Source organism: Sciurus vulgaris (genome assembly GCF_902686455.1).
Source record: "Sciurus vulgaris genome assembly, chromosome: 1".
Taxonomy (NCBI): Eukaryota; Metazoa; Chordata; class Mammalia; order Rodentia; family Sciuridae; genus Sciurus; species Sciurus vulgaris.
In genome coordinates this window covers 29,945,203-29,972,902 of record NC_136461.1, presented here as the reverse complement: position 1 = coordinate 29,972,902, position 27,700 = coordinate 29,945,203, and the positions used below count along the sequence as shown (strand labels likewise).

The 27,700-nt window shown below is 36.5% G+C and overlaps 1 protein-coding gene across 1 annotated transcript in view; it reads right to left on the bottom strand.

Moving 5' to 3' along the window:
• RLF (RLF zinc finger) overlaps nt 1-21,107 on the bottom strand; it is a 72,984-nt gene extending 51,877 nt beyond the window's left edge. Inside the window, 1 exon segment of the mRNA XM_079113936.1 lies at nt 20,852-21,107. Coding sequence (XP_078970062.1) covers nt 20,852-21,091 — 240 coding nt within the window. The 5' untranslated portion in view covers nt 21,092-21,107.
• Between the last annotated feature and the right edge of the window lie 6,593 nt (nt 21,108-27,700).

Genomic DNA, 27,700 nt, shown 5'->3' with positions numbered 1-27,700 from the left:
GGGAATGGGAGGACTCCAAAGACAGAGCATCTTGAACAAAGTCAGAAAATGACTACTAGGGCAAATGGGGGATAAATGGTGAAGAGACTTAAATATCAGTTAATAAAGTACTGGATGTTTCTTGTGAAGAAAATAAGCTGGGTATGAGATGACACAAAACAGGAAGAGAACAGTAGTCTGCTTAAACTGAGAGAGTCAATGGTTAAAATAAATTATAACCCTAAATCTTTTACTTATGCTGTCACTGTGCCCCAATTCACACTTTGTATATTAGTTACAATTGACTACTTTTTTTTTCTTCTGGATACTGGGGAATGAACCCAGGGGCACTCTACCATTGAGTTATATCCCCAATCCTTTTAATTTTATTTTGAGACAGGGTATCACTAAATTGCTGAGTCTGACCTCCAATTTGTGATCCTCCTACTTCAATGTCCAAGTCAGCTGGGATTAAAGTTGTACACCAATGTGCATGGCTATGGCTGATTTGTTTTTTTTTTTTTTTTAAGGCCAAACAACACCAAACAAAACAAAACCAAAAAAACCCCACTAATTGTTAGTCCATTCACCTATTTATAATTTTTCTTCTGTACTGATTAAATCTTATTATCCGTCATCCCAGCTTACCAAGATTATTTTTAGATACAGATCCTATCAGGGATTTAAGTATGCTTTCTAACTTTGTTTCATTTTCAACTTCAAAAAATACCTTTTGCTGTTTTGCCATAATAGTAATATCATATATTTTACTATTACCACCATCCCAAAACAGAATACTGTTAACTGGTAATACTGACAGTTTCTTTAATGCTTAAAGTATTTTAATAGACTCATCCTATATGTCTCTACATTTATTGTAAAGTTTTCTTCAACAACAGTATTCTCATGACTGTACAACCTTGTGTGGCTACCACAACTTATTACCTCATTCTCTATTTATGGACATCATGCTTTCTAACTTTGCAGTATTACATATAACATTGAGATGAGTACCCTATGCCTAACTTTTTCCATGTATTCATGACAATTTTCTTAGAATAATGTCCTATAAATAGAATTGCTGGGTGCATGATTTTGAAGACTTTACAGAATATCAAATTCTGCTCCAGAAAATTTGTTCCAATTTACATTCCTATTATCAGGATAAAATGGTGACAGACTGAGGAGCTATACAATTCTTAGATATAATTTAAACACAATTTTTTGAGAATCAGCATGATACAATATTTTGTTTACTCAATTTATAATCTTTTCATCACTACTGTGGTTGAGCAAAAAATAATTTGTTTCTTTAATGATATAACCTTAAAATCTAATTACTGATGTTATCAATAAAAGACATAAAGGCCAATGGAATTTAACAGATGGTCCAGAAATAAATCTTTCTCTATATATGGTAAAATAATTCTCAACAAGTAGACCGAGACTATTCATTATATAGTGTCAGGAAAACCAGATAGCCATATGCAAAACAATTAAGATTGGACCTTACCTTAGACCAGACACACAAAAAAAATTCAAAATATATCAAAGACCTAAACATAATAACTAAAAACTATTAATCACTTAGGAGAACACATGGGGGAAAGCTTTGTAACAGTGGATTTGGCAATGATTTCTTGAACAGCATACCAAAAGCACAAGCAATAAAATAAAAATAGACAAACCAGTTGACATTAAAACTTAAAATTCTGCTTTGAAGGACTCTTATCAACAGAGTAAAAAGGCAACCCACAGAATGGGAGAAAATATTTGCAAATCACATGTTAATGAATTAATATCTAGAATACATTCAAAAATTTCTAAGACACAATCATTTAAAAATAATTTTTAAATGGCCAGAAGACTTTAATAGACATGTCTCCAAAGATACAAATGGCCAATAAGCACATGAAAAGATGCCTAATACTAATAACTAGGCAAATGCAAATCAAAACTGCAATGAAATACCACTTGTGTTAATCAGGTTTTCACTGCTATGACCAAGATACTTGACAAGAACAACTTAGAGGAGGAAAAGTTTATTTGGGTTTGCGGTTTTGGAGGGTTAGTCCATGATTGGCTGACTCCATTGCCCTGGGCCCAAAGTAAGGCAGAATATTATGGCAGAAGGGTGTGGTGGTCACTGGGGCGATGAATCATTTCAAGGTAGTCCCCAGTGACCTGCTTCCTCAGCTGCACCCACCTGCCTACAGTTACCACCCAGCCAGTCCATTCAAATGAGAAGGGACTGATCAGATTATAGCTCTCATAAACAATGTGAATGTACTTAATGCCACTGAATTGTGCTCTTAATGGTTGAGGCCAGGTACTCTTGGTGCACACCTGTAGTCCCCCTACTCAGGAAGCTGAGGCAGGAGGATCTCTTAAGCTCATGAGTTTGAGGTCATACCAAGACCCCATTTCAAAAACAAAAAGTTAAGATGGCAAATTGTATGTTATGTATATGCTACCAGAATTTTTTTTTAAAGTGCTGTCTCAAGATTTTAGATTAGAAATGTTCAAGAAACCAAGCAAGTATGCAAAAGGAAGATTACTGGGGTGGGGGGGATGAGGAAAAAGACAAATTATCCCCCATTTCTGCTTCAGTGAGTTGCTACTCTTAAAAGGACTGATCTACAACACTTTTTAAGTCTGGAGATTTTTAAATCTAAACTTTGTCATGCTGGGTAAAAGTACTGCAATTCTGAGGGAAATGTCTAACACACCTTTTGGCTGTTTGGATTTCAATTAATGCCCCATCATTTATAAGAGAACCTATCCAGATCATGAACTAAAATCGAATTCCATGCATGTGTGAGTTGACTAGTATGAACCCAACTACTATACATAACTATAAAGCTCTAATTTAAGAAGAAAATATATATAATGAAAAAAAAGATAATCTCTCTGGGTCTTGATTTTTTAATATCAGTCTTGAACTGGACGCTATAATAGTTTTGGTGTTTTGTTTTGTGGTACTGGATATGGAAGCCATGGTCTCACTCATACTAGGCCAGTGCTCTCTACCACTAAGCTATATTCCCAGTCCTTTTAAAAATAATTTTTTGAGAGAGGGTCTCATTAAGTTACCTAGGCTGGCCTCAAAAACTTGTCACCCTTCTCCCTCAGCCTCCAGAGCAGCAGGGATTAAAGTCATGTGTCACCAAGCCCCACTATAATATGGCTTTTTATAAAGTTGTGGTAAAATACACTTAGCATAAAAGTTACCATACGAACCACTTTTAAGTGTACAGTTCTGTGATACTAAGTATATTCACACTGTTATGCTATCATCACCAACATTCATCCACAGAACTCTTGTCATCTTATGAAATGGAAACTCTGAACCCATTAAAATATAACTCCATATTCTCCCCTCCCTCCATTCTACTTCCAGTTGCTATGTGCAATATAGCTTTCATATATTTTGTTTGAAAAACAGGAGTGTGGCATTGGCATTAAAGCAGACAAACAGATCAATGAAACAAAATAATCTAGACACAGATTCCTATACATATGGCTAACTGATTTTCAACAAGGTGCAAAGCCAATTCAGTGGAAAGGATAGTTTTTCAACAAATGATATTGGAAAATTTAGATATTCATATTGAAAAAAGAAGTTCCAGCTAGGTATGGCACATGTCTATAGTCCCAGCTACTCAGGAGGCTAAGGCAGGAGGATCATTTAAGCCCAGGAGTTTGAGGCCAGCCTGGGCACCTGAACAAAGTTAAGACCCATCTCAAAACAAAATATAAAGGGCTGCTGTAGAGGTAGGGTGCTTGTCTAGCACATGGGAAGCCCTGGGATCAATTGCCAGTACAGGGGAGGGAAAGCCTCAAGGGTAAGAAAACCTTTTTTTTTTTTTTTTTTTTTAAATGTTAAAAGACACTTCACCAAATGATAGCAAATAAGCAAATGGAAAAATGGAAAAACACTCCATATAATAACTTATGAGAAAAATGCATATTAGCACCACAATGAGGTATCACTAATTTGTAAGGAGCTATAACTAAAAAACTGGCCACACCAAGTGTTAATCAGGAGATAGAAAACTAGAACCTTCATACATTTTTTATAAGAATGTAAAATGATATAACAACCCTGGAAAAGCCATCATATGACCCAACCACTCCACCTAAGTATTTACCCAAGAAAAAGAAAACAGCATTTGTCTACACAAAAACATATTGGAATGTTCCTAGCAGACTGATTTGCAGAAGCCCCAAACTGAAAACAACCCAAATATCTACCAACAGATGAATGACGAAACAAATATAATAACATGCTCTTCAATAAAAGGAATTAACTATTGATTTATACAAAATGAATAAAATAATTATACTTAGTGAAAGAGGTCAAAAAGAGACTGTATGATTAGTTACACTAAAATTCTAAAATATGCAACCTAATCTATAGTGGATCAGTAATTGTACAGAAATGTAAGTGTATATGTGAGTAGGGGATAAAAAAACAAATACAAAGAAGTAGAAGAAATTTCCAGGGACATTGGATATAAATCATTATATTTGATTATGATGAATTATTTCATGCATGTGAAACGATATGCCAAATCTTATCAAACTGTACATTTAAATATGAGCAGTTTATTATAGGTCAATTATACCTCAATAAGGCTGTTTTAAAAATGCAAATGGGCTATGGAAAGCAAAACAAAGCATAAATAGAAATAAGTTTTGCATTTCAAATAACAAACATGATGCTTATTACAATAAAACTTCTGTGCATCAAGGCAATATAAAAGTGAAAAGATAAACTGAGAAGCAATTTCCAAGGCATATAACCAAGAAACAGCTATAACATAACAATTTCATAAAAACTGTTAAAGACAACTCAATTTTTTAAAATGAGCAGAAAATAAGGCAATTCACAGAAGAGGAAATATGAACAGCAATAAATGTTAAAAAGATAAGCAATTCTTCACAAATAGAAGAATACAAATTAAAACTATCTTAAGATAATCATAGTCCACTGCTAGAATGCCTAAAATTAAACTGACATCAAGTATTAGCAATAATGTTAGGCAATTTAACTGTTATACATCAACAACCGGCATAAACTCGTCAAATACTTTGGAGAACAACTTGGTAGTTAATATTTATTGAAGTTGATGATAAAGCCTACACATGAACCCAGAAATTCTACCTTAAGTATATACCCTAGAGAATTCTAGTGCATGTGTTTAAAGATACACTGGAAGGATGTCCAATCCAGCAGTTAATTTTAATGCCTCTCAATTCATCAATGAATGAATAATGACATGCACTGATATAATTACACAATGAAATACTACATACCAGTGGAAATATACTAGAAACATGTTAAATTTTTTCAGAAAAATATATTAAGTAAAGCAGAAACCCCTGTAAAATACTACTACACATTGTTCTAAAATGTATAAATACAAATCGAAGAGAGTCAAGGAATGATTAAATATCCAAATCCAGGGCTGGGGAGATAGCTCAGTTGGTAGAGTGCTTGCCTTGCAAGCACGAGGCCCTGGGTTCGATCCCCAGTACCGCAAAAAAAAAAAAAAAAAAAAATCCAAATCAGATGGTGGCAGAAGGTAGAAGCTATCAGTGAGAGGATACATAGGTATTCTTCAGTTATGTTCATCAGAATATACTCTTAACTATTTTATATGCTGGAGATATTAAATGTTTTAAAAAGTAGAAAACCTTTCAAAGTTTTGAGCATGACTGATTTTTCAGCCTAGATCCCCATACCCAGTCAGCCTAAGATAATCAAGAGGCAAGAAAGCCGCAGGATGCTACCAAAGAGTATCCCCCCATATCCAATATAAGGTAAATATTAAGTAAAACGGGGGAAAAAAAAGACAGGAAACAATGACAAATACTGAAACAAGTGACAACAAGAAAAGTAGTTTAAAAGAGTAATTTATAGATGGTAAAAAGCACAAGTGCATGCCTGTGATCCCAGATACTACTGAGTATGAAGCAGGAGGGTTGCAAGTTCAAAGCCATTCTGGGTAACTTAATGAGACCCTGTCTCATGATAAAATTTTTAAAAGGGCTGGGATGTATCTCAGTGATGGAATTGCCTAGCATGTGGGAGGTCCTGGTTTCATTCCCTGAAGTAGTAGCAGTAGTACTAAAACTAATAATAATTCTCACTCTAGTGAGAATGGCAATTATCAAGAATACAAGCAGCAATAAATGTTGGCAAAGATGTGGGGGAAAAGGTACACTCATACATTACTGGTGGGACTGCAAATTAGTGCAACCACTATGGAGATTCCTCGGAAAACTTGGAATGGAACCACCATCTGACCCAGTTATCCCACTCCTCAGTATACAGCCAAAGGACTTAAAATCAGCATATTATAGTGATACAGTCACATCAATGTTCATAGCAGCTCAATTCAAAATAGCTAAGCTATTCAACCAACCTAAATGCCCTTCAACAGATGAATGAATAAACAAATGTTGTACATATACACAATGGAAATAATAACTCAGCCATAAAGAAGAATGATATTATGGCATTTGAAGGTAAATGGATGGAACTGGAGACTATCATGCTAAGTGAAATAAGCCAATCCCCCCAAAACCAAAGGCTGAATGTTCTCTCATGCAGATGCTAACACACAACTAGGGGGAGGGGGAAGATGGGAACAGGAAAGGAAGTGGAATGAATCAGTCATAACTGTCCTATGTTCATATATGAATACACAACCAATGTAACTATCACGTATAACCACAAGAATGGGAAGTTATACTCCATGTATGTATGATATGTCAAAATACATTCTACTGTATAACTAAAAAGAACAAATAAAAAAAGTTTTAAGAAAATAATACCACCAACAACCACCAGGTGCACTGGTGTATGTTTGTAGTCCCAGCTACTCAGGAGGCTGAGGTCAGAAGGTCATTTGAGACCAGGAGTTTGGGTCCAGTCTAGGCATCACAGCCAGACCTTTCCTTAAACAAACAAACAAATACAAGAAGTCAGGCAAGGTGGCTCATGCCTGTAATCCCAGAAACCTGGGAGGCTGAGGCAGGAAGATGGAAAGTTCGAAGTCAGCCTTGGCAACTGAGACCTTGTCTCAAAATAAAATAAAATAAAATAAAATAAAATAAAATAAAATAAAATGAAATAAAATAAAGTAAAATAAAATAAAATAAATAGGGCTGGGAATGTAGCTCAGAAGTAAAACACCCATGAGTTCAATCCCCTGTACTGGAAAAAAAAAAAAAGAAAAAAAAACACAAGAAACAAAGAGAATGTCTCACTAATTGTTCACTGAAATGTAACAAGTAATAATACTTTAGCAATTGTCTTTCAAAACATGTTCTAGACATCGTTTCTTTATAAATTGAGAAAATAGCTTTATTTTCATTTTTTTACAACAGATCTTGCATATTCCTTTACAGCAACATACAGAACACTACCTTTTTACCCATTTAAATTTTATTTGAATACTGACATACACAAATAAATACAATTCACTCACTCCTACCACTTTAAATGTTATATACAACAAAGAAGTGAAAGTCCACAGCCTATCCATCCAATTCCATCCCCATTCCCAAAAAAACACTATAAACAAATTTGGTTCCTACCCCAAGGCATTATACACAATAACAAAAGCTTTCTTTTGTTAGGGCTCAAATGTTTTACGGTTCTAGAAAGTTAAAAAACACATTTTAGTTTTAACATTTCAAAACCTACAATACCTTATAAAAAGCCCTCATCCAGTCCAAGATAGAGTCTTGCATTCCTGTTTTCCCTTCTCTTCTGAAGCACACACTAGCTTCAATTTTAGTTTGGCAACCAAACTCAACAAAGCTGATTAAAGAAATATGATAAGGATAATCATCTCCTTCTAAGCTATATTAACTAGAAAGCAATAATGCGACTTATTCAGAAATCACTTATATTAGATTTTCAAATTATTATACAAGAGATAGGTACTGAGAAGTGGTGCTTTTCTGTTTGATTTTGTTGGCTTCCTGCCCCTCCTACACTGGTGATTGAACCCAGGGTCCTTACACATGCTAGACAAGCATGCTACCACTGGGCTACAAGCCTGGAAGGTATTTTGTTTTGTTTTAGCTCATATTAGTGAGGATAAAACCCATGCAACTCACAGTAGCAAGGCAAGCACTCTACCACTGAGCTCCATTCCCAGTACCACTAAGAGTTATTTTACCTATGTTCCTGTTCTCTAAGGACAAACTGGTTAGAAGGTAGATAAACACACATGATCATCAAACAGTAACTATTGCTCTTATGCACCATAAGCAAATGTATTAATGTTTATCTTCTCTACCAGAGAATCAAGGCAGGAACCCTATCTGCTTTTTTTTTTCAGCACTGTCAACCAGAACCCAGCACACTGACTACCACATAGCAAGTACTCTGTCATTATTTGCTTTTATGTTTTATACTTTTATTAAATCATGTTATCGTCAACGTTTAAGAGTTTTGCAGACACCTATGTTTGACAAGAATACTGAAATGAGGATTTAAAGTGAAATATCCTGATGGGCATAGTGGCATATACCTGTAATCCCAGTTACTCCACAGGTTGAGGCAGGATTACAAATTCAAGGTCTCTGCAATTTACTGAGACCCTATCTTAAAATAAAAAAATTAAAAGGGTTGGGGAATCAGCTCAGTGGTACAGAACTCCTGGGTTCAATCCCCAGTACCACCAAAACCAGGTGAAATTTCCTAACTTCAAATGTGTGTGCATATATATATATATATTTTTTCTCTATTTTATACAACACTAAAACATGAAATTGAGCCAAACATGATGTTTTATCTGCATTACTGTTAGAACTTTATGGGATAATTTGCTCCAGATTTAACATTTTTATTTACCAACTCCTTTTAAGACTGAACTCAAGATTTCACTACAAAAGAAAAAAACAAAGAAACACAACAATTAAACAAATAGTTTTAGTTCAAATTAGTAGAATGACTTCCTTTGGGATGGGTATTTACTCTAGAGAGGTAAATGATAACCCATCAGGGACAAGAATATAATATTAACATTCACATTTAAATAAGTTTACAAAAATGTCATTCCATTGTTTTGTAATTTATACAATGTTTCACTATGGCATAAATAAGACTTACAGATATTCATTTAATTCAAAAATAAAACAATAAACAGGGCTGGGGTTGTAGCTCAGTAGTAGAGCACTTGCCTAGCATGTGTGAGGCACCGGGTTTGATTCTCCGCATCACATATAAATAAACAAAATAAAGATCCATTAACAACTAAAAATTCTTTTAAATAAATAGATAATACAATAAACAAATGTTTGGAGAAAACTTAAAATTAATCATTAGCAAACATTTTTCAATATAATTACAGAATTTTGGAGCAGAATCAACTTAAAGGTCACCTTAGCCAAGCAACAATCTGAAGTTCCCCACACAATAAACTGGTTTGGCCCAACGTCACAGATCCTTCAAGTGGTATGGAACTCTGCTAGAAAACTTAAGAGCTCATAATGTAAGCTAAAGTTACTTAGTGGAAAACACCAGGTCTTTATAGTTATTCAGTTATGACTTTGTCTTCCTAGAGTCTAATGTATAGAAAAGATCAATGTCTGATCAATAAACGATTACACTGACAAATCTCTCAAAACCACAATCGCTAACTGTATCACACATTCCAATGTCTTCAGGGTTAGGCTGTGACTGTTATTCTTCAGGATATGTTCTGCTTCTTGAAAACATAAATAAGCACAGACTTTCAAAATGGTAGTGTCAAAGTCAGTGATTAGACAAAATCTAGTTTTAATGACTTTTAACTAATAACATTTCAAGAGAGTTATATAAAAAAAATCTTGCAAAAATTTTAATGTCTGATACTCAAATATTTAATGTCTGAAAAAACACTCAAATTATGTTTCAATGAAAAGTAATAATGTGTTAATAACTTTTTACCCAACAGACTGGCAAATATTTAAAAGTTTAACACCAGGTTGGCAAGGAAATAAGGAAAGAGGATGTCCAAAATAGCACAGGTAGAAGTATATATTCAATTTTTTGTAAACCATCAAAATTAAAAACAACATTCTCTCTAACCTAGTAATTTTAATTCCAGGAATTTATACTACAGATATAAATAACCAAGGTTTAATATTTAAAGATAGTCTCTGAAACACTATTTGTGATAATAAAAAAGAACATGAATAATTGATTATGATGCCTGCCAAAATGTACTGATAAAGAAAAATGTTCTCAATATACTAAATTAAAAACTAAATTGTGAAAGTATACTTGAGGTTTTTTTAAAATCTTTTAATTTTTAAATTTTTTTGCAGAGCTGGGGATTGAACCCAGGGCCTTGTGCATTTGAGGCAAGCACTCTACCAACTGAGCTACATCCCCAGTCCTTGAGTTTTTAAGGACATACAAGAGACTAAGACAAGGGTTTCCTCTGGGAAGTGACTGGAGAAATAAAGAGCAGAAGGAAAGGAGCTTCAGCTTTTCCTTAAAACCCTATCTAATCATATTTTTTGCTTTGATCCTTGGATTTATAGTTTTTAAAAAACTGAAATCACTTTTGATATAGGCATTATATTTTTAAAATAATTTTTTAAAGGTAAGTATTGAAGTTTTACTACCTGTAGAATTTAAAAACCAATGCAGTTTTTCGTGGAATACTGCACTATGTGCTTATTTCTTAAATACGGTAAATTTGGATATATTTAATAAAAAAAGTTTCAAGTTTCTGTATTAGTGAAATAAGCAAGTTTTACTATATAAATAAAACTGAAGTAATTTTTCTAAAAATAGCACATGTGTAAGTACTTAGCATACAGAAAACTCTTCAAATATAAATTCCTAAACTGTTAACAATGAACCCCCTAGGATAAAACAGTACTAGAACATAAGGGAGGGCATGGATGCAGCTTTCACTTTTTATTTTTTTGTGTGTGTTACTCAGTATTTTACAATGAGAATGTATTCATGAATTGCTTGGTCAATTTAAAAATTTAATATTTACATAAAAATACATTCTATACATACTTTTCCAAAAATCTGATAAATACAACAAGCTGTAAACAGCTGAGTTTATGTAGTACTTTTACTGGGTGCTTTATGCATTTTTTGCCATACTGAGGATTGAACCCAGGGCCTCAGACATGTTAAACAATGCTTTAGGGGATGTAGCTCAGTCATCTTTAAGTGCCCCTGGATTCGATCTCTGGTACCATAAATAAACAAATAAATAAATAAATCTACCGTAAAAGACATGGCAAACTGGGGGAAGACATGGTTACAATTCATCACAGAGCTAATTTCATATATATATATATATATATATATATATTATATCGATTCATTAAGGTGTAGCTCAGTGGTAGAGCAAGCACTTGCCTAGCATGTGAAAAGGGTACATAACATCACTTATGTCTTTGCTTTCTTCAGTTAGTAAAGATGAAGTATTTGTTATTTTCTCATTTTTGTGTATGTATGTGGTGTTTTTATAATTTTGGCAAGAATGGGGGAAATGAGCATTTTTATGCATTGCTTGGTATGAAGAGATCATTGAAAATCCCTATGGAGGTAAACTTAGCAGTTCTACTTCTCAGGTTTTCTTAAGGCTGTTGTCATATGTATGCTGAATGACACGCACAAAAATTTTTTTATTGCATTGTCTGTAATAATAAGCTTAGAAACAACTTTAGTGTCCATAATAGATACTCAATAAATGATGGTACAATGGAATACTGTACAACAGTTTAAAAAATGTTATATGAAAAGAATAAGAGTTAAAAAATAAAAGACGTATGCAATCTTTTGTCTAAAAAAAACACAATGCTTTATGCATTTATAAATATTGTTTGAAGTTTTTAGAATGACCATGTATTAGTTTTGAGTCATAAAAACCAAATAATTTAGTTTTATTATTTAAGATACCATATGTATTTAAACATACATATGAAAAAAACAAATTAAAAATAAATCACAAATAAAAATGACTATTCTATATGAATATGTATCATAAAAACAATTCCAAAACTAGGTCATCCATTTTATCCTGTCTAGTAATAATTCCACGTTAATGAGACATTATGCTGGCTAATGTGACACACTCAGGTTATTTTCTTGGGAGTAAAAATACTATGAAATTATGCTAAAAATACTATGAAAATATGCTACCAATCTAAAACAAACAAACAAACCAAAAAGAAAAGAAAAAAAAAGATAACAAATAAATAATGAAGGCACTCAAAAAAAAGGACATTGGAGAAATCAGCACAAAAGTGGGAAGAAATACACAAATTACATTAGTAATTCCTAGACTAGCTATGTTACAATACAAGTAAATCTGAAGAATAAACCTTGACCAAGTCTGAAATATAATTCATTCTCAACTTCTCCCAAATACATTGAAACTCATTTTATATGAAATAAATATAATTTTAAACTTGCAAAACTTCGGTGGGAATTTTTTTTCATAAAAAGCTCATAATCAGGGGTGTAGCTCAATGGATAACCCTTGCCTAGGATGTTCAAGGCCTGGGTTTGATTTCCAGAAAAGGAGAGAAGGAAGGAAAGAATGAAGGAAAGGACAAAGGGAGGGAGGGAGGGAGGAAGAAAGATCACTGTCATGTTTTAGACAGAAAGCAGAGAATCAAAATGTCAATAGTGTGGTCAGGCAGAGTGGCACATGCCTGTAATTTCAGCAACTCAGGAGGCTGAGGCAGGAGAACAAATGTGAGGTCAGCCTGAGAAATTGACCAAGAACCTATCTCAAAAAAAGTGGCAGGGGTGATAAGGATGTATCTCACTGGTTGAGCACCCCTGGTTCAATACCCAATATGACACAAACAAACAATAAATACAAAAAGCTCAGTAGTGTGCCAAAAGGGAAAGAGGGATGGAGGGAGAAAGGTCACAGTCTTTTTTTTTTTTTTTTTTTTTTTTTTAATAAATCTTCAGGGGTATGCTGAAAGACAAAGCAACCAATTCTTCACCATCACATTTTACTTCATTTTAGTTGCGGGTGGAGGGGGATGTGACTTTTGGGCTGACATAAACATTAGACATGGTAGAGCGTCTTGGACCTTGTAAGTGGTAAATGCCGCACAAAATACGTCTCTTTAGAAGATTCCCACTGATCTTAACATACAAAAGACACATTAAGAAACATTTTCCCCATTATTATCCTAATTTATATGAACAGAAAACTCAATTTAAGAATAAGGTTTACTAATTTTTACATCTTGAGGCACAAAACGCAACCTAGGAAATGATGATACAGGGCAAAAAGAGCATGCAGGGTTTGGTGTCTGAAGACCTTGCCACGGGTTATTGGATGTGTGACCTAAGAAAGTTGTTACTTAATTTTCTGAGCTTCAGTTCTCTATCTGTAAAATGTAAATAACAACACCCACCTGAGAGGATGGCACACAAAAGATACTCAGGAAGTTATAGTCTCCCTAATTTTTCATATAATGGTTTACAAGTTGGCTTTGTGCCAGCATGAAAGTTTTAATATATAAATTTTTATCTGTTAAAATTATTTATATAGAATTTATTGTATAAAGTCTGTTTAAATAAAGTTCTGTTCTCCCCCCGCCCACACACACACTTGAAATAGGATCTGACTATATTGTCCAAGTTGGTCTAGAACTCCCAATCCTCCTGCCTTAACTTCCCTTAATTGCTGGGGTTACAGGAGTGCCCCAAACCCAGTTTAAAGGTTCTAAGGTAGGGCTGGGGGTTGTGGCTCAGGGATAGATCTCACCCAGCACGTGTGAGGCACTGGGTTCGATCCTCAGCACCACATAAAAATAAATAAAGTTATTTTTTAAGAAGAGTTTAAAAAAAAAAAAAAACGGTTCTAAGGTAATCAAGATACAAATAAAAAAGGTTTGGTTCCTGTTGGGAAGCAGCAAAAATTGCTTTCTCCTTAAAGACAGGTAAGACTTGGTTGTTAACTCCCGAAAAGTCTAGCAGAGGATTTAGGGAAAGAACGCTATAAAGAGCAGCAAGCATTTATTGAGTACTCATTAAGAGCCAGGGACTATTCTGGGGACTATTTTTAAGTACCCAGTAAACAGAACAGTCAACACCTTAAGGCACTTAGATTTCAGATGAAAACACAGTCAGGCAGATCAGATAGTAGTGATCTGAAGACAAAGCAGTGTTAAGAAGGTCAAAGGTAAGCTGGAAGTGCTGTTTTAGATAAGATAGCCATGGACTATCTGGGAAAGGTAACAGGTGTCTGAAAACAAAACACAGTTTATCAGTATGTCTGCCATTTTTTTTGCATTAAGTAGTGCTTTCTATTTATATTTTTTAATTATCACCGTTCAGAAGAGCATGATCCATAGAAGAAACAGAAGCCTGTAGGGGTCCCAACATACATCAAGAGACAGAGTAGTACCACAGCAGATGATAGCACCTAGTTTTCACTGTTTCGCAGGTCACATTTATAGCATGTTTTTGGTCACAAGCACTACAAAGCTAGCTCTTGCAATGATAACAACATGTCATGTAGTTTCTATTTGGACTTCTCCCAAGAGAAGGCAGGACAAAAAAAAAGAAGGTAATACACTAAAAACTCATTTTAAAATATATGAGTCAGGTGCGCTGGCACAGGTCTATAAAGCCCGCAACTGGGGAAGCAGAACAATCACCAGTTCAAGGCCAGCCTGGGCATAGAAACAAATATTTGGGCACTAGGCTTATGTACAAGATGCTAACAGAATACTCAGCCAGATTTTGTCTCAAAATAAAAAGGGTAGGAATGTAGCTCAGTGGTGGAGCAATCCTGGGTTCAATACCCAGTACCAAAAAGAAAAAAAAATGTGCGTGTGTATTTGTGTGTGTGTGTGTGTGAGAGAGAGAGTGTGTGTTTGTGTGTGTGTGTGTGTGTGTGAGAGAGAGAGAGAGAGAGAGAGAGAGAGTGTGTGTGTGTCATGTGTTTTTCCCCCTCAAGATCAAGAGTCTTCATGGTTACCAACCTCAAGGAGTTGGGAAGATTGATCTCCATCTCAACATCTCCAAACTGTTGTACTATTCGGTGGCTAACTCTTCACCAATACTATATTGCCTCCCATTTTCTCTCTCCATCAACTCTGTTCCTTTTTACACACGTGTAAATGTATATATTATTATTTGAGTAGGTTTAAGTTGATAATGTCTCCAAGAAAGGACCAAAATCTTTTATTCTGCTCCTTTACAGTAATATTCCATGGTAAAATTGTTTTTATATAACCAAACTTTACATTATGGGTTCCTTCTGATACATGAATTGGTTTTGTTTTGGTGCTGGTTATGGAACCCAGTTCCTACACAGGCTAAGCAGGAGCTCTACCACTGAGCCACACCTCTAGTCAGGTGTTATATTAAAATACTCATCTCTTGAGTGCAGTTCCCACAATATAATGCATTCAACAAATTAGTTTTATGTGCCAGGCACTGTACTAACTGGTAGATACTAAGTATACCAAAGAGAATAAACAAGATCTTTGCTTTTGTTGGCTTACTCATCAATACAAGAAACACACATGGAAATAAATATTTAGACACCAGGCTTTATGTACAGGATGCTAACAGAATACTGTGGTGAAAAATCACCTAATTCTGTATGCTAAAATCCAAAAAATGTTCTGATAGACCATATCTGAGCCAGGTCTTAAAGGATGAATAGGCAGGAGGGGGAGAATCCTAGGGTTAATCAAGCAGAAAAGGACACTGGTGAAGGTGAAATGAAAAACAAACAACACTGGAAAAGTGGGAGTTGGGGGGTCCAGGTTCTAAAAAGCTTAGTCGGCTTGGCTAATGAGTCCAAGCTTTACCATGTCTTTGGAAAAAGAAACTACTTCAAGTTTTTTAGGAATAGAGTGACTCAATATTATATTTACAACACAAAGATGGACTGCAGATAAGGTCATTTAGAAGGCAAGAGAGTGCAGAGGTTGCTGCAAAGGAGGAAGCTTAAATTAAGACACTGACAGCAAGAAAATATGTTAAAGATATGCACAAAGTGTCAAAAAACAAACAAGAGGAAACTTGTCTGATGAAATCAGGGAAACTTCACAGATAACACTTGTGCTGAGCATTAAAGAAGGAAATTCTGCCATGCCAAGAGAGAGAGAGAGAGAGAGAGAGAGAGAGAGAGAGAGAATTATAGAACAGCAAAATGGCACAATGAAAGGGAAAGACTTGAGAATGCTTGACAACCTGAAATTCTGTCAAAGTAGTAATTTTATCCTTTTGGAGATCAGTCAGTTGATAAATACTTGCTTTAAAAAAAAAAACTGTGGGCTGGGGTTGCAGCTCAGTGGTACAGCACTTGCTTAGCATGTGTGAGGCTCTGGGTTCAATTCTCAGCACCACATGTAAATAAATAACTTAAATCAAGGTCCATCAACAACTAAATTTTTTTAAAAAAAACCATATATCATGGATCTTGAAGATACAAATAAAAATTAAAATAATCATTCCCAAAATAATGCACTTGAAAACTCACAAGCAAAATTTTAATCACAGGAGTAACTGAGATCATACTTTTGATCCATGGACTCCTAATAAAGAACTCCAAATACTGATCCCTAAGTGTCAATAAGAGTAGAACCAGAGTGATGTGACTGACCAGGTGAGAAGTGTATGGCAAGCTAGAGCCAAGATCATGAAAACCTTTTATTCTGAAGCTAATAAATCTGGATTACTTAGACAATTTCAAAGGCTTTTTAAAATAGATTGTCTTATTTAGTCCTCACACCCATATATTTACACAGAACAATAAGTACTATTATCATTCCATTTGCAAATGTGCAAATTAAGGTTAAGAAAATAATATGCCCAAGGTCACAGAGTTAGTTTACATGTTGGGGCCTGTAAACTTAGCCCCCCTTTATCTGAGGTTTCAGTTACCAGTAGTCAATTATTTTGCAGCTAAAAATAATAAATGAAAAATTCCAGAAATAATACAATTAATTTTGGATTACACACCATTCTATATAACGTATGAAATCTTGCACCATCTAGCTCCATCCCACCCAGGACATAAATATTCCATTGTCCAGTTTATCCAAACTGTATACACTACCCGCACGCAAGTTATGTGCTAGCCAGTTCGGATATCACAATGCTTATGTTTAAGTAACTCTATGTGGTAGCCTAAGTCACAATGTCTACATCCTTCACTCTACTTCATCTCATATGCACTGTTTCACCTCACATCATCACAGGAAGAGTACAGCACAATAAGACATTATGAAAGAGAAAATACATTCGTATAACTTATTACGATATATTGTTATAATTGTTCCATTTTATGATTAGTGATTGTTAATCTCTTACCGTGCCTAATTTATAAATTAAACTTTTTCACAGGTAAGTAAAAGGAAAAAATAGTATATAGAGTACGTATCAGCAGTTTCAGGCATCCACTGGGGGTCTTAGGACCTGTCCCCTGTGCATAAAAGATGACTACTATATGGTCTATTGGACTCAAAGCTCTATACTCAATCGCCAATCCAGGGAAAACAAAAACATGCAGCATTTACTTTTTGTTTGATACTGGAGATTGAATCCAGGGGCACTTTACCACTGAATTACATCCCCAATCCCTTTTATTTTTTCTTTAGAGATAGGATCTCACAAAGTTGCTTAGGGCTTTGCTAAATTGCTTAGACTAGCTTCAAACTTGCGATCCTCCTGAATTACAAGCATGTGTCACTACACCGAGCAGCACTTATTTATTTTAACGATTAAAAACATACAAAGTCACTGTTAATCTAGAACCTAAAACTATCTCCTAGTAACATGATTTACTCATAAAATTCCTCTAGAATTCTCGAAGTATAATCATTCACCAAATAATTTCAAGTGTATTAATGACATTTATTTTAAAAGCTTCAAAACTTGTGTTACAAAGTTTGTAAAACTTTTGGAATCTTGACTGCTAAAATATAGCTAAATTTTAATTAGACATCACTTTTTCAGCAAAACAAAGACTGTTTTGTGATGCTAATTTTATCTATAGTGACAATGTTTTCAGAAAAGGAACTGAGTGAAATAGAAGGAGGCGGGGTGTGTGGGGGGAACGATACATCCCATAGTCACTGAATACAAATTTTCATTGACTATAACTTGACCTAAGTATCATTCTTAGTAACTACTACTTCTAGAGTTTTATTTACCATTTTCACAAACTTAAGAAAATTTCAAATATACCCAGAATAAGACAAGATTCTCTATCCACTTAACTTCTTGAGTTAGTGCAATTCCAAAGATAAGTCACTTCTTTTAAGTGATGCAGGAGATAGAAAATGTCCCAGCATGTCACAGAAGGGATCTACTTGATATAATCTGAGTCTTCAGGGCAGTATTTCTAACCAAACCTCAGATGAAAATACATTTGTGGTAGCAGTTAAACATCCATGAACACAGGTCAGGCCTTTACGATAATGCAATACTCACTATCTACCTCTATATATTGTGAGCTCCTAGCTTCCCATCTTCAGCACTTACTCACACAGTGTTTTTAAAAGAATGAATAAATCTTATTCTGCCTCTCAGATGAGAAACCAAGAGCTATTCAACTAACTTAATGGTAAAACTTTTCCTGTTTCTTCATTAATTTTTAAATTTTTTTTGTGTCTGGTGATGAAGGACACAGTTGATTTTATCTGGGCTACTGGAAAAAATGTAACAAACTATGACTACAAATTCTGTGAAGAGTCGTACATAAACTTTCTGTTCTATTGTTTGTATAAAGCATTATGAGGACATAAAGGTCAGAAATCAAGATATAGTTTCACAGTCATAGTTTGCCCAAGGTTATTAGTTAGGAAGTGGTACAGTCAGAATTAGGACCCAACTAACTCCCAATTCAATGTGCCTTCAATGACAACCTATGTTGCAGGAACACTGTTCTTATTTTCTTATTCCAATTTTTTGGAATATGTTCAGGAAAAAAGTTCATAGAAAAGATCACAAAAGTACTTTTTAAAATTCTTCTGGGTTCTCATATCTGAAGGCCTTTATCAAGACTTGTGACATTAAAACATTGACTAAAATAAAATTGGAGATAAAAGTAGTAGACCTAAAATGAAATACATATGTGTATATTTTTTGACAGGCTTTATTCTGGCTGGCCATATTCATTCTTTTTATCTTTGCAAAAGACAATTCAAACTTAGAAGCCTTACTCAAAATCCACGGTTATTTTCCTGTCCCCACATTCCCCCTGCAAATGACTCCCTTTTCTCCCATAGCATTCTGTGTTCTTTCTCATGTCTGCCTTTGGCACTGGAGTGATGTTGCCCCGGACCCCCTAGACCCATTTACAACCTTTCAGCTATAGGGCCTTATCCTATCTACAATGGCCTCTACAAGTTCTAAACACATAGTACACTCTATAATCAATCTTTTTAACTTTATTTTTCCTAGTTAACTGTCTTTTCCACAAGGATGCCCCAAGAGGGCTCTCTCCTCACTACTGTCTCTACAACAACTCCCTTTCTATCATTACCAAAACTGCACTGGAAGTACTGTCATTTCTAAAACCTCCCATCAACTATAAGCTCATCAAGGGTAGGAACTGTACATTATTCATGCTTCCTCAGTACTTGGTGGTATCTGGCACCATTCTAAAGGACTTGGTAAAAGTTTGTAAATAAATGAGTGTTCTAAATTAGTATCACTAGCAAGGAAGCAGAAAACAATTACACCTTGTCATAAAATAGGGGAGGGAAATGCTGCAGGTTGAACACACAAAGTTGGAGTGATACAACGGATGAAAAAGATTAGCGAGGATAAAATTAATTCAAAGAGATGAGGTGCTTCTGGCTCAGCAGAGAGGGGAAAGAAAAGCACTCAAGCAAGTCAACTTTTGATACAACCAACAAAGAAAACACCCCCCACCCAAATTATAACTCTGGAATGCCACAATTTATTCAGCGCACTCAAATGCTCATTAAGAATCCAAGTACCAATATACTTCAATTATTTCATATTCTCTAAGTACGACAGGTTGGGGAGCCAAGGAGTGACTTTGAAACCTGATAGAACAAACTGAGAAGTAGAAAAATAATGGCAAATATTTACATATGTAAGAGACTAGAAAAAACACCGAGAAAAACCTTGGACTGATCATGGAAACCACACATCCATAAACATGCAATCAATTTGGGGACCCACTATGGCACAGAATGATCGATCTATACGACTGCCAAAAGAAACCACACTGTACATCTCTTTGCTGAACCTCTTCTAATCGCAGCCTCAGTCCTGGTACCAAAACCCACAAATGAACACAAAAAGAGGTTAAGGAAGGTATTAACATACCTCCCCGCTCTCAAAATGGGCAAAACCAACAACCAAACGGCTCCGCAATCTCTAATCAGAAAGCCTACACGCCTTTCAAAGCCAACGAGCATGCTTTAGGGGCCAGAAGACATTGACTCTAAAGATAATCTCTGGCGCCCAGTACACCTCTCCCGATAATTCAGGAAAACCTGGGTTTTCTAGTTCGGAGACCATACTACTCAAAGAGGGCATCTCCCGGCAGATCAATCAATCCTCAGGGGGCAAGTGGCGCTCTAACCACCCTGCCAGGACACAAGCAACCGCGAACAGGGCACGGCCCTTCCAGGGAGCCGTCGGCGCTCTCGCGGCTCTCAGTATAGCCCAGCAAAACCCGCCCCGACAGTGGCCAAACTCAGACTGGGGCGGAGGGGGGCCAGCGGTCGAGCTGGGCCTTTGCGGCCCGGGGGCGCGGCGAGACACGGGGGTGGTGTCTTTGAGTTCAGCCTCGACTGCTGCAACGGATATCGGGCCTCTTTCCCTGGTCTCTCCGCCCCGCTGCCCTAGGTCCTCCAGTCAGCTCCTCACCTGGCAGAAGCTCCGGCAGTAGTTCAAAGATGAGACCTCCGACACCTCCTGCTCCCTCAGCTCTGTCTCCAGCTGCCACAAACACGGTCGCAGGCCCGGGGCTCCCGGCGCCGGAGATGCAGGGCGATGACCCCGAGCCATGGACTCTGTTTCGGCTCCGTCTCCGACTCCCGCTACCGCCGGAGCCTCAGCCCCGGCCCCGGCGGCGACGGCGGCGGCGTCTCCCTTTCCGTCCGCCATCTTCCCACGGCCCAGCAGCGCGTAGGCAACCAAGCCACGTGACTCATCCCCAGCCCCGCCCCCTGTCGTCCGCGCGTGGTGACGCACCCCCTGGCGACGCTGGCGCCCGCCTGATTCCATCACTAGGGCGCCGAGGGCTGGTCCACTCGGCGGCCTGCGCCACAGCCGTCTTAGCAACAACCTAGCAACAACTGGTCGGAGGCTCTAGCCCGCCTCGATTCTTCCAGGATATTTGAAGTCATGGAGTCACGGAGCCGGAAATTTCTTATTGGCAATCTAGATATGAGGGAGATAACAGCTGAGCGGCGATCTGAAGAAAGAGAGGGAAAGGTGGCCCTGAGAGGAACCAAGAGAAAAGCGTGCCCGATCGAAGGAAAATAGGAAGCCTAGGTTGTTAGGCCAAAATGAAACTATCTCCAAAGGAACTTGGCTTATGACAGAGATTGTATTACAAGTCAGTGGGGGGAAAGATATGCTTCAATAAATAGCGCTGAGACAGCTTTTCCGAAAGGGAAAATATAAAATTAGGTTTCTATCTCAAACCATATCCAAAAATAAAGCTCACATGGATTAAAGACCTCAAAAACGAAAAGAAAAAAAAAAAAGTTAAAAAAATTTTAAAGTACAGGTTTCTCAGGCACAGGAAATAGTAGGTGCAAACGTCATGGGGTCTATTTTGTTTTAGAATGGCAAGGTCAAGGTGACTGGACCCCAAGGAGTGGGACGAAGTGTTGAGAAATGAGTTTAAAGGGCATGGTTATATATATGGAAATGATACAGGAAAATGGAGGGAAATATGATGCAGAAAAGAGAAAGAGTGGGGGAAACAGCAGCAGAAAAGTTTTGGAGCGAGCAAGAGGAGATTAGCATCCAGAATACAAAAAGAGATTTGGTTTAGAATAGAAATTAGAAATGCATTTTTATTTCAACAAAGGGAAATCTAGAGTATGGGTACAGGCTGTGTAGATTGGATAGTGAGAAATTTGGGAGTCTTTTCCTGAATATTTTTTTTCTCCTTGAAGTGAGATAAAATCAGCTGAATTAGGGGAGAAAGAAAAACCTTAAGAGTTGTTTGAGTGAATTAGGGAAGAACACATACTAGATATGTGCAGGAAGATTGCAGGACAATCTAAATGTTGAGTGGCATTTATTAGGTTTCTTCAACAAATATTTATTGGCAGTTATGTTCAGGCTCTTTTTTAATTTTTTTATTCTTTTCAGTTAAACATGACAGTAGAATGTATTTTGACATATCATACACTCTGGATTATACCTTCCCATGTTTGTGGTTGTACATGATGTGGAGTTACACTGGCCATGTATTCATATATGAAGGTAGGAAAGTTATGTCCTATTCATTCTACCGTCTTTCCCATTACCATCCCCTCTTCCTTCCCCTCACTCGCCCCTGTCCAATCCAGTTCAGGCTCTGACTTAAGGACAGAATAAAACAAGTCCTGATTTTTGTGTTCTTTCATTCCATCCCCTCTAGGAGTTACAATACCGCTAATTGAATTGTAACTTTCTTTGTTTGTACCCAGTTCAGATACTCCCAGTTCCCCTGGTTATTTCTCTTTCTCAGTGTTTGTGATTCTGGGAATTGAATCCAGGTATGCTCCGTCACAAACATACATTCCCAGTCCCAACTTTTTTTTCTTTTTTGAGATGGGATCTCGCTAAATTGTAGAGGCTTGGCTCAAACTTGTGATCCTCCTGCTTCAGCCACCCCAGTTGCTGGGATTACAGGCGTGTGCCCCTGTACCCGCTTCCCCTAGTTATTTCTCAATACACCATCAGTAAGACATTTACAAGTGATGAATTAGGTAATTAATTTTTCAATATGGGGAATTGAACCCAGGGGTGTTCTACAACTACATCCCCAACCCTTCATTTTTTCCTTTTTAAAAATATTTCTAAAGTTATGGATGGACCTTTATTTTATTTATCTATATTTGGTGCTGAGAGTCAAACCCAGTGCCTCACACATGCTAGGCAAGTGCTTTACCACTGAGCCACAACCCCCAGCCCTAGGGGACACTTTAGATCTAAACTACAGCACCATGATCTTGTCAACCTCCATTCATCTGAATGGAGACATGGTCCTTGGCATCTGTGATGTGACTGCTGGTGGGGCATTTTTGCTGGCAAACAGAGGTCTACACCAACTCGCTGGTGTCCTGCATGTCAAGGCCACACCTACTGCCACCATGGCAAATGCAATCAGAGAAAGGAAGCATTGAATCCCTAAGCAGCAATATTGGGGCCCAGGTGTTTTCTCATTTTAAGATGGACATCATAATAAGATGAACTTCTAATGAGACATCCAAAGTGCCAGTGCCATATAAGTAGTAAGTGATCAATAAATGTTATTACTGGTACTTCTACAAGGTTCAGTTTCAGAGGATAACTTTAGTTTCCCTTGTAGATGCTCCATATATTTTGATTATGGAAACCATCTATTTTCATGACTTGGTCCTGTGAATATCAAAATGATCAAGGGACAGATCCATATTGTGGGATCATTAAAAGAACTGATTGGGATAGAATTTCCAATTTGCAAGTTCAAGAACTATCATTTCACACAGGTAGTGATTAAGTCACAAGAGCCCCAATTTTCTAATTTATCTTAAGATATACAATGGCATCCTTATAGAAAGTCAGCTTGGTAAACAAAATGAGCACCAGAAGTTTTACTTAGGGAAGGTGGAATCAGTTTAAAGAAAGCAAGTTCTTAAATCACGCACTGATCCCACACTCAGAATTCTCTCATGGTTATTTTGTATTTTCTTCACTTATTCAAAATCTAGTAAAGTTATATTTCAAGTCCTATCAATTTAATTTGTCCTTAGACAATTTTCTTTCATTTTTTTTCCTATTTTTTTGAACCATGGGGATTGAACCCAGGTATGCTTTACCACTGAGCTACGTCCCCATTCCTTTTTATTTTTAATTTGGAAGGCAAAGACTCATGAAGTTTGCTGAGGGTTTTGCTAAAGCTGGCCTTGAACTTGTAATCCTCCTGCCTCAACCTCCTGAGCAGCTGGATTACAGGTATGCATCACCACACCTGGCTTCATCTGTCTTTTCTCTTACCCATTTCTACTTATTCATGCCTGGGGAATGAAAACATATTCCTCTAAGGTAGTAGAAACACTTGCTGGGTGAGGTGAAGAGAGTAAATGCTTCTGAACCTCATTTATAAATACTACCCTCTGTGATCGTCACCATGACCTTCCAGGTACCCTCAGATTTGCTATTAATACTTCACTGGGACCCCAGGAACATTCCTTTGCTTCTCCCTGTAGCTTATGGTTCCTTTCTGAGAAGTTTTATTGCTGTGTTTTGATGAAGGAAGGCGGGCCCAAAAATCAGAGAACCCTCAGAGGAGAGAATGACTCCAAAATTTCACAGATTTTATTAGCTCTTTCAGCTTTTCCCCTCCTGCCAGAGATTCCTCTGGAGAATGCTTCCTTGCTCTCCAGGGCTTTTAAGGAATGGCCAGTTCCTTCCTTGTACTGCTAACTTTAGACAAATCCTATTTTTTCTTGCTTGAACTACTGAAAAGATTTCTTAGTTCATCCCCTTTATTCCACAGGATTCGTCTTCCTAACTCTACTGTTTAAACTTGTTCAGCCCTTTCTTCCTTGAAATGGAATCAAAATCTTCAGCCTACCTTTAATTCTGACCCTCCAGCTTTATTACCTGCTATTCCTAAGATCACAGAGTTCCTTGCCAGCTTCCCAAACCTGTTGTTCCTCTGGCCCCCAATATACAGTTTTCCTGCTTTTGTGTCTGTTCAATTTGTCATTTCTTCTTGGAACTCCCTCTTATTTGTACTGAATGGAATTAAGGAATGATGTCATCTAGTCCTAAAAGAGTGACACCCAGTTACATTAATCTTTCTTCAGGGCCTTTGTATCTGCTCTTCCCTCTGTCTGAAACATTGTTTACTATCCAGCTCATTCTTAATCTTCAGAGTTCTTCTCTTAAACTTAGTCCCTTGATTTTTCATCTTCTAAAATTGTTTTTATATCTTCATAGCACTTTCCAAAATCTGTAATTATACATTTAAATATTCATTTATTGAATCCCCAACTAGCCTATAAACTTGTATACAGTGTTTGTGTCTGTTTGTTCTCTACCCTATGTTAGTGCCCAACATACTGCCAGGCCATAGGAAGTATGAGTTTTGCTGAATGTCTGAGTGATTGAATGAGTTATACATAGAACTCATGATCTGTCATCAGCAAAATCCCCCAGTCCTCTACATTCTCAGTTGCTTCTCTGCTTTCATTTAGCCATGGCTTTCCCCAAAAGACAGTGCCTCTCCCAAGTGGTATCTTTTCCCCTTTTTTCACTTCATTGATTTGGCACAGAGTAGGTACTCTACATATATTTATTTATTTAGTCACTACTTACTGGCCATGTCCTATTGCCTTAGTTTAATGATTAGTTAGAAAGGTAGCCCCACAGAGTGAAAATAAGTCATTCTGGAGTTAGAGAGAATTTGAAATCATAGCTCTGGTATTGACTCCTTGGTAATTTTGACCAAATTTTTTAATTTTTCTGAGCCTCAGTGTTCCTCCCTTATGTATAATAGAATTTGAACTTGGACAGAGGTACCTCGTTAGGTTATTCCAAAGAGTTCATTCGCACTGCCCTTGAGAGGAGCATTGTTTCTGGGAGAACAGATTCTGAACCCCAAGAAAGTCTGAGGATTTTTGTGAGCTCCTCAGACACTCTGGAGACAGAGGAGGGCTCCATATCATCCCTGTGGGTTGACCACAGCATAGCAGTGGGTGACAGATAAAAAGTTCAATGGTCCAGGAGAGGGCAGCACAGACAGCAAAGTCAGCAGTCTCTAAGCAGCAGAGTCACGGGGGGAATTCCAATTATTTCTGAGAATGGAGAGGGAACGTGGTTGAAAGCCTTTACTGCTACTTAAAAGCGTGTAGTGGGTTGTTCAGAGCTTAGCTGAAGCTCTGGAGTTTTAGAATATTGCTAAATGGATGATAGGTTTGTGTGGTACTCCTTGAGTCATGTGTAAAATAGGGGTATTAATAGGTATGTATCTTTCAAGGTTGTAAGGATCAAATGAGACATGGATAGATTCATGCAAGTGCTAATAAGGTGCTCAATACATAGTAATTGCTCAGTAAGTGGCAACTGCTATTATTGTTGAAAATAAGTCATCTTCTCCACTTTCCTTACTTATGCAAGGTGACAGGTTTATTCTCTAAAACTAAGAATTGGAAAAAATGAATTAGAACAAGAATATGGTCAAACTATGCACTTTTTTGTAGGCAGTTCTTTGCTTTTCTCAACATTTTATGAGTTCTTCCCTATTTCTGGTCGTTAGAAAAGAGAGCATCTATCTCATTGGTTGGTTTGTTCCACAGGCTTTTTCAGAGTCATGAGCTTAGTGGTTCTTGATATAGGTTTGATTTATCTTATTCATGGGGACGAAATTTAACAAGTACTGTATACTCACAGCAACCTTTAAGTATCACTCAGTAGAATAAAATGATCTTTAATTTATTTGTTTAAATAATATAATGCACTTGAAATTAAACTATTCAACATGACTTTTCTAAGACAATAAAAAGTAAAAATAGTGTATTTTTAAAAAACAGATTGGGCTGGGGCTATAGCTCAGTGGCAGAGCGCTTGCCTAGCAGGTGTGAGGCACTGGGTTTTATCCTTAAAACCGCATAAAATAAACCAATAAAATAAAGACATTCTGCCCATCTACAACTATAAAATATTTTAAAACAAAAAACTTTTAAAAATAAAAAATACAAATTAAACAGATATGTATTCTGTGATTCTGTACTTATTAGGTACATCTCTTAAACTCTTATGCCTCAGATATTTAGAATAGGAAAATAATAGAAACTGCTTCATGAGTTTGCCTGAAGAGCAAAGGTACTAATATATGCAAAATGGTTAGAACAATATTAAGTGAATATTATTATTAGTATCATCATTTTATCAGGTGTTGTGAGGATTAAGGTAAGTGAGAAAATTCTGTGGAGCCTATGGTACAGTGCCTGGCACATAGAACGTGCTAAAGAAATACTGTTAATCATTATAAACAGATTTTTCTGGGTTTTCCTATGAAGGCTACACCTTTATTAAGTACATCTTACCTTTCTTCATAACTCAGATAGATGGGAAATTTGTTATCATAATATGCACCATATTTTCATGGTTATTCTTCAGCTAAACTCATTTTTTAGGCCTCTGCCTATGTTGTCCAATATGGTAGCCTGTGATCACATATAGCAATTAAGCCCTCAAAGTATGGCTAGTCCAAACTGAAGCTATATGAAGGGAAAATTCATACCAGATTTCAAATTCTTAGTATGTGAAAAAGAATGAAAAAACCTCATTAATAATTTTACATTGATCATGTTTTAATTATATTTCAAATACATTGGATTAAATAATTGTATTACTAAATGAATTTTACCTTTTTTTCCTACATGGCTAACATTTTATATCTATTGTACAGCACTGCCTTGTATTAATAATTGCTTACTCAAATCAAGGCCACAGTTTTGTTTTTTTGTTTGTTTTTGTTTTTCAGTACTAGGAATTGAACCCAGG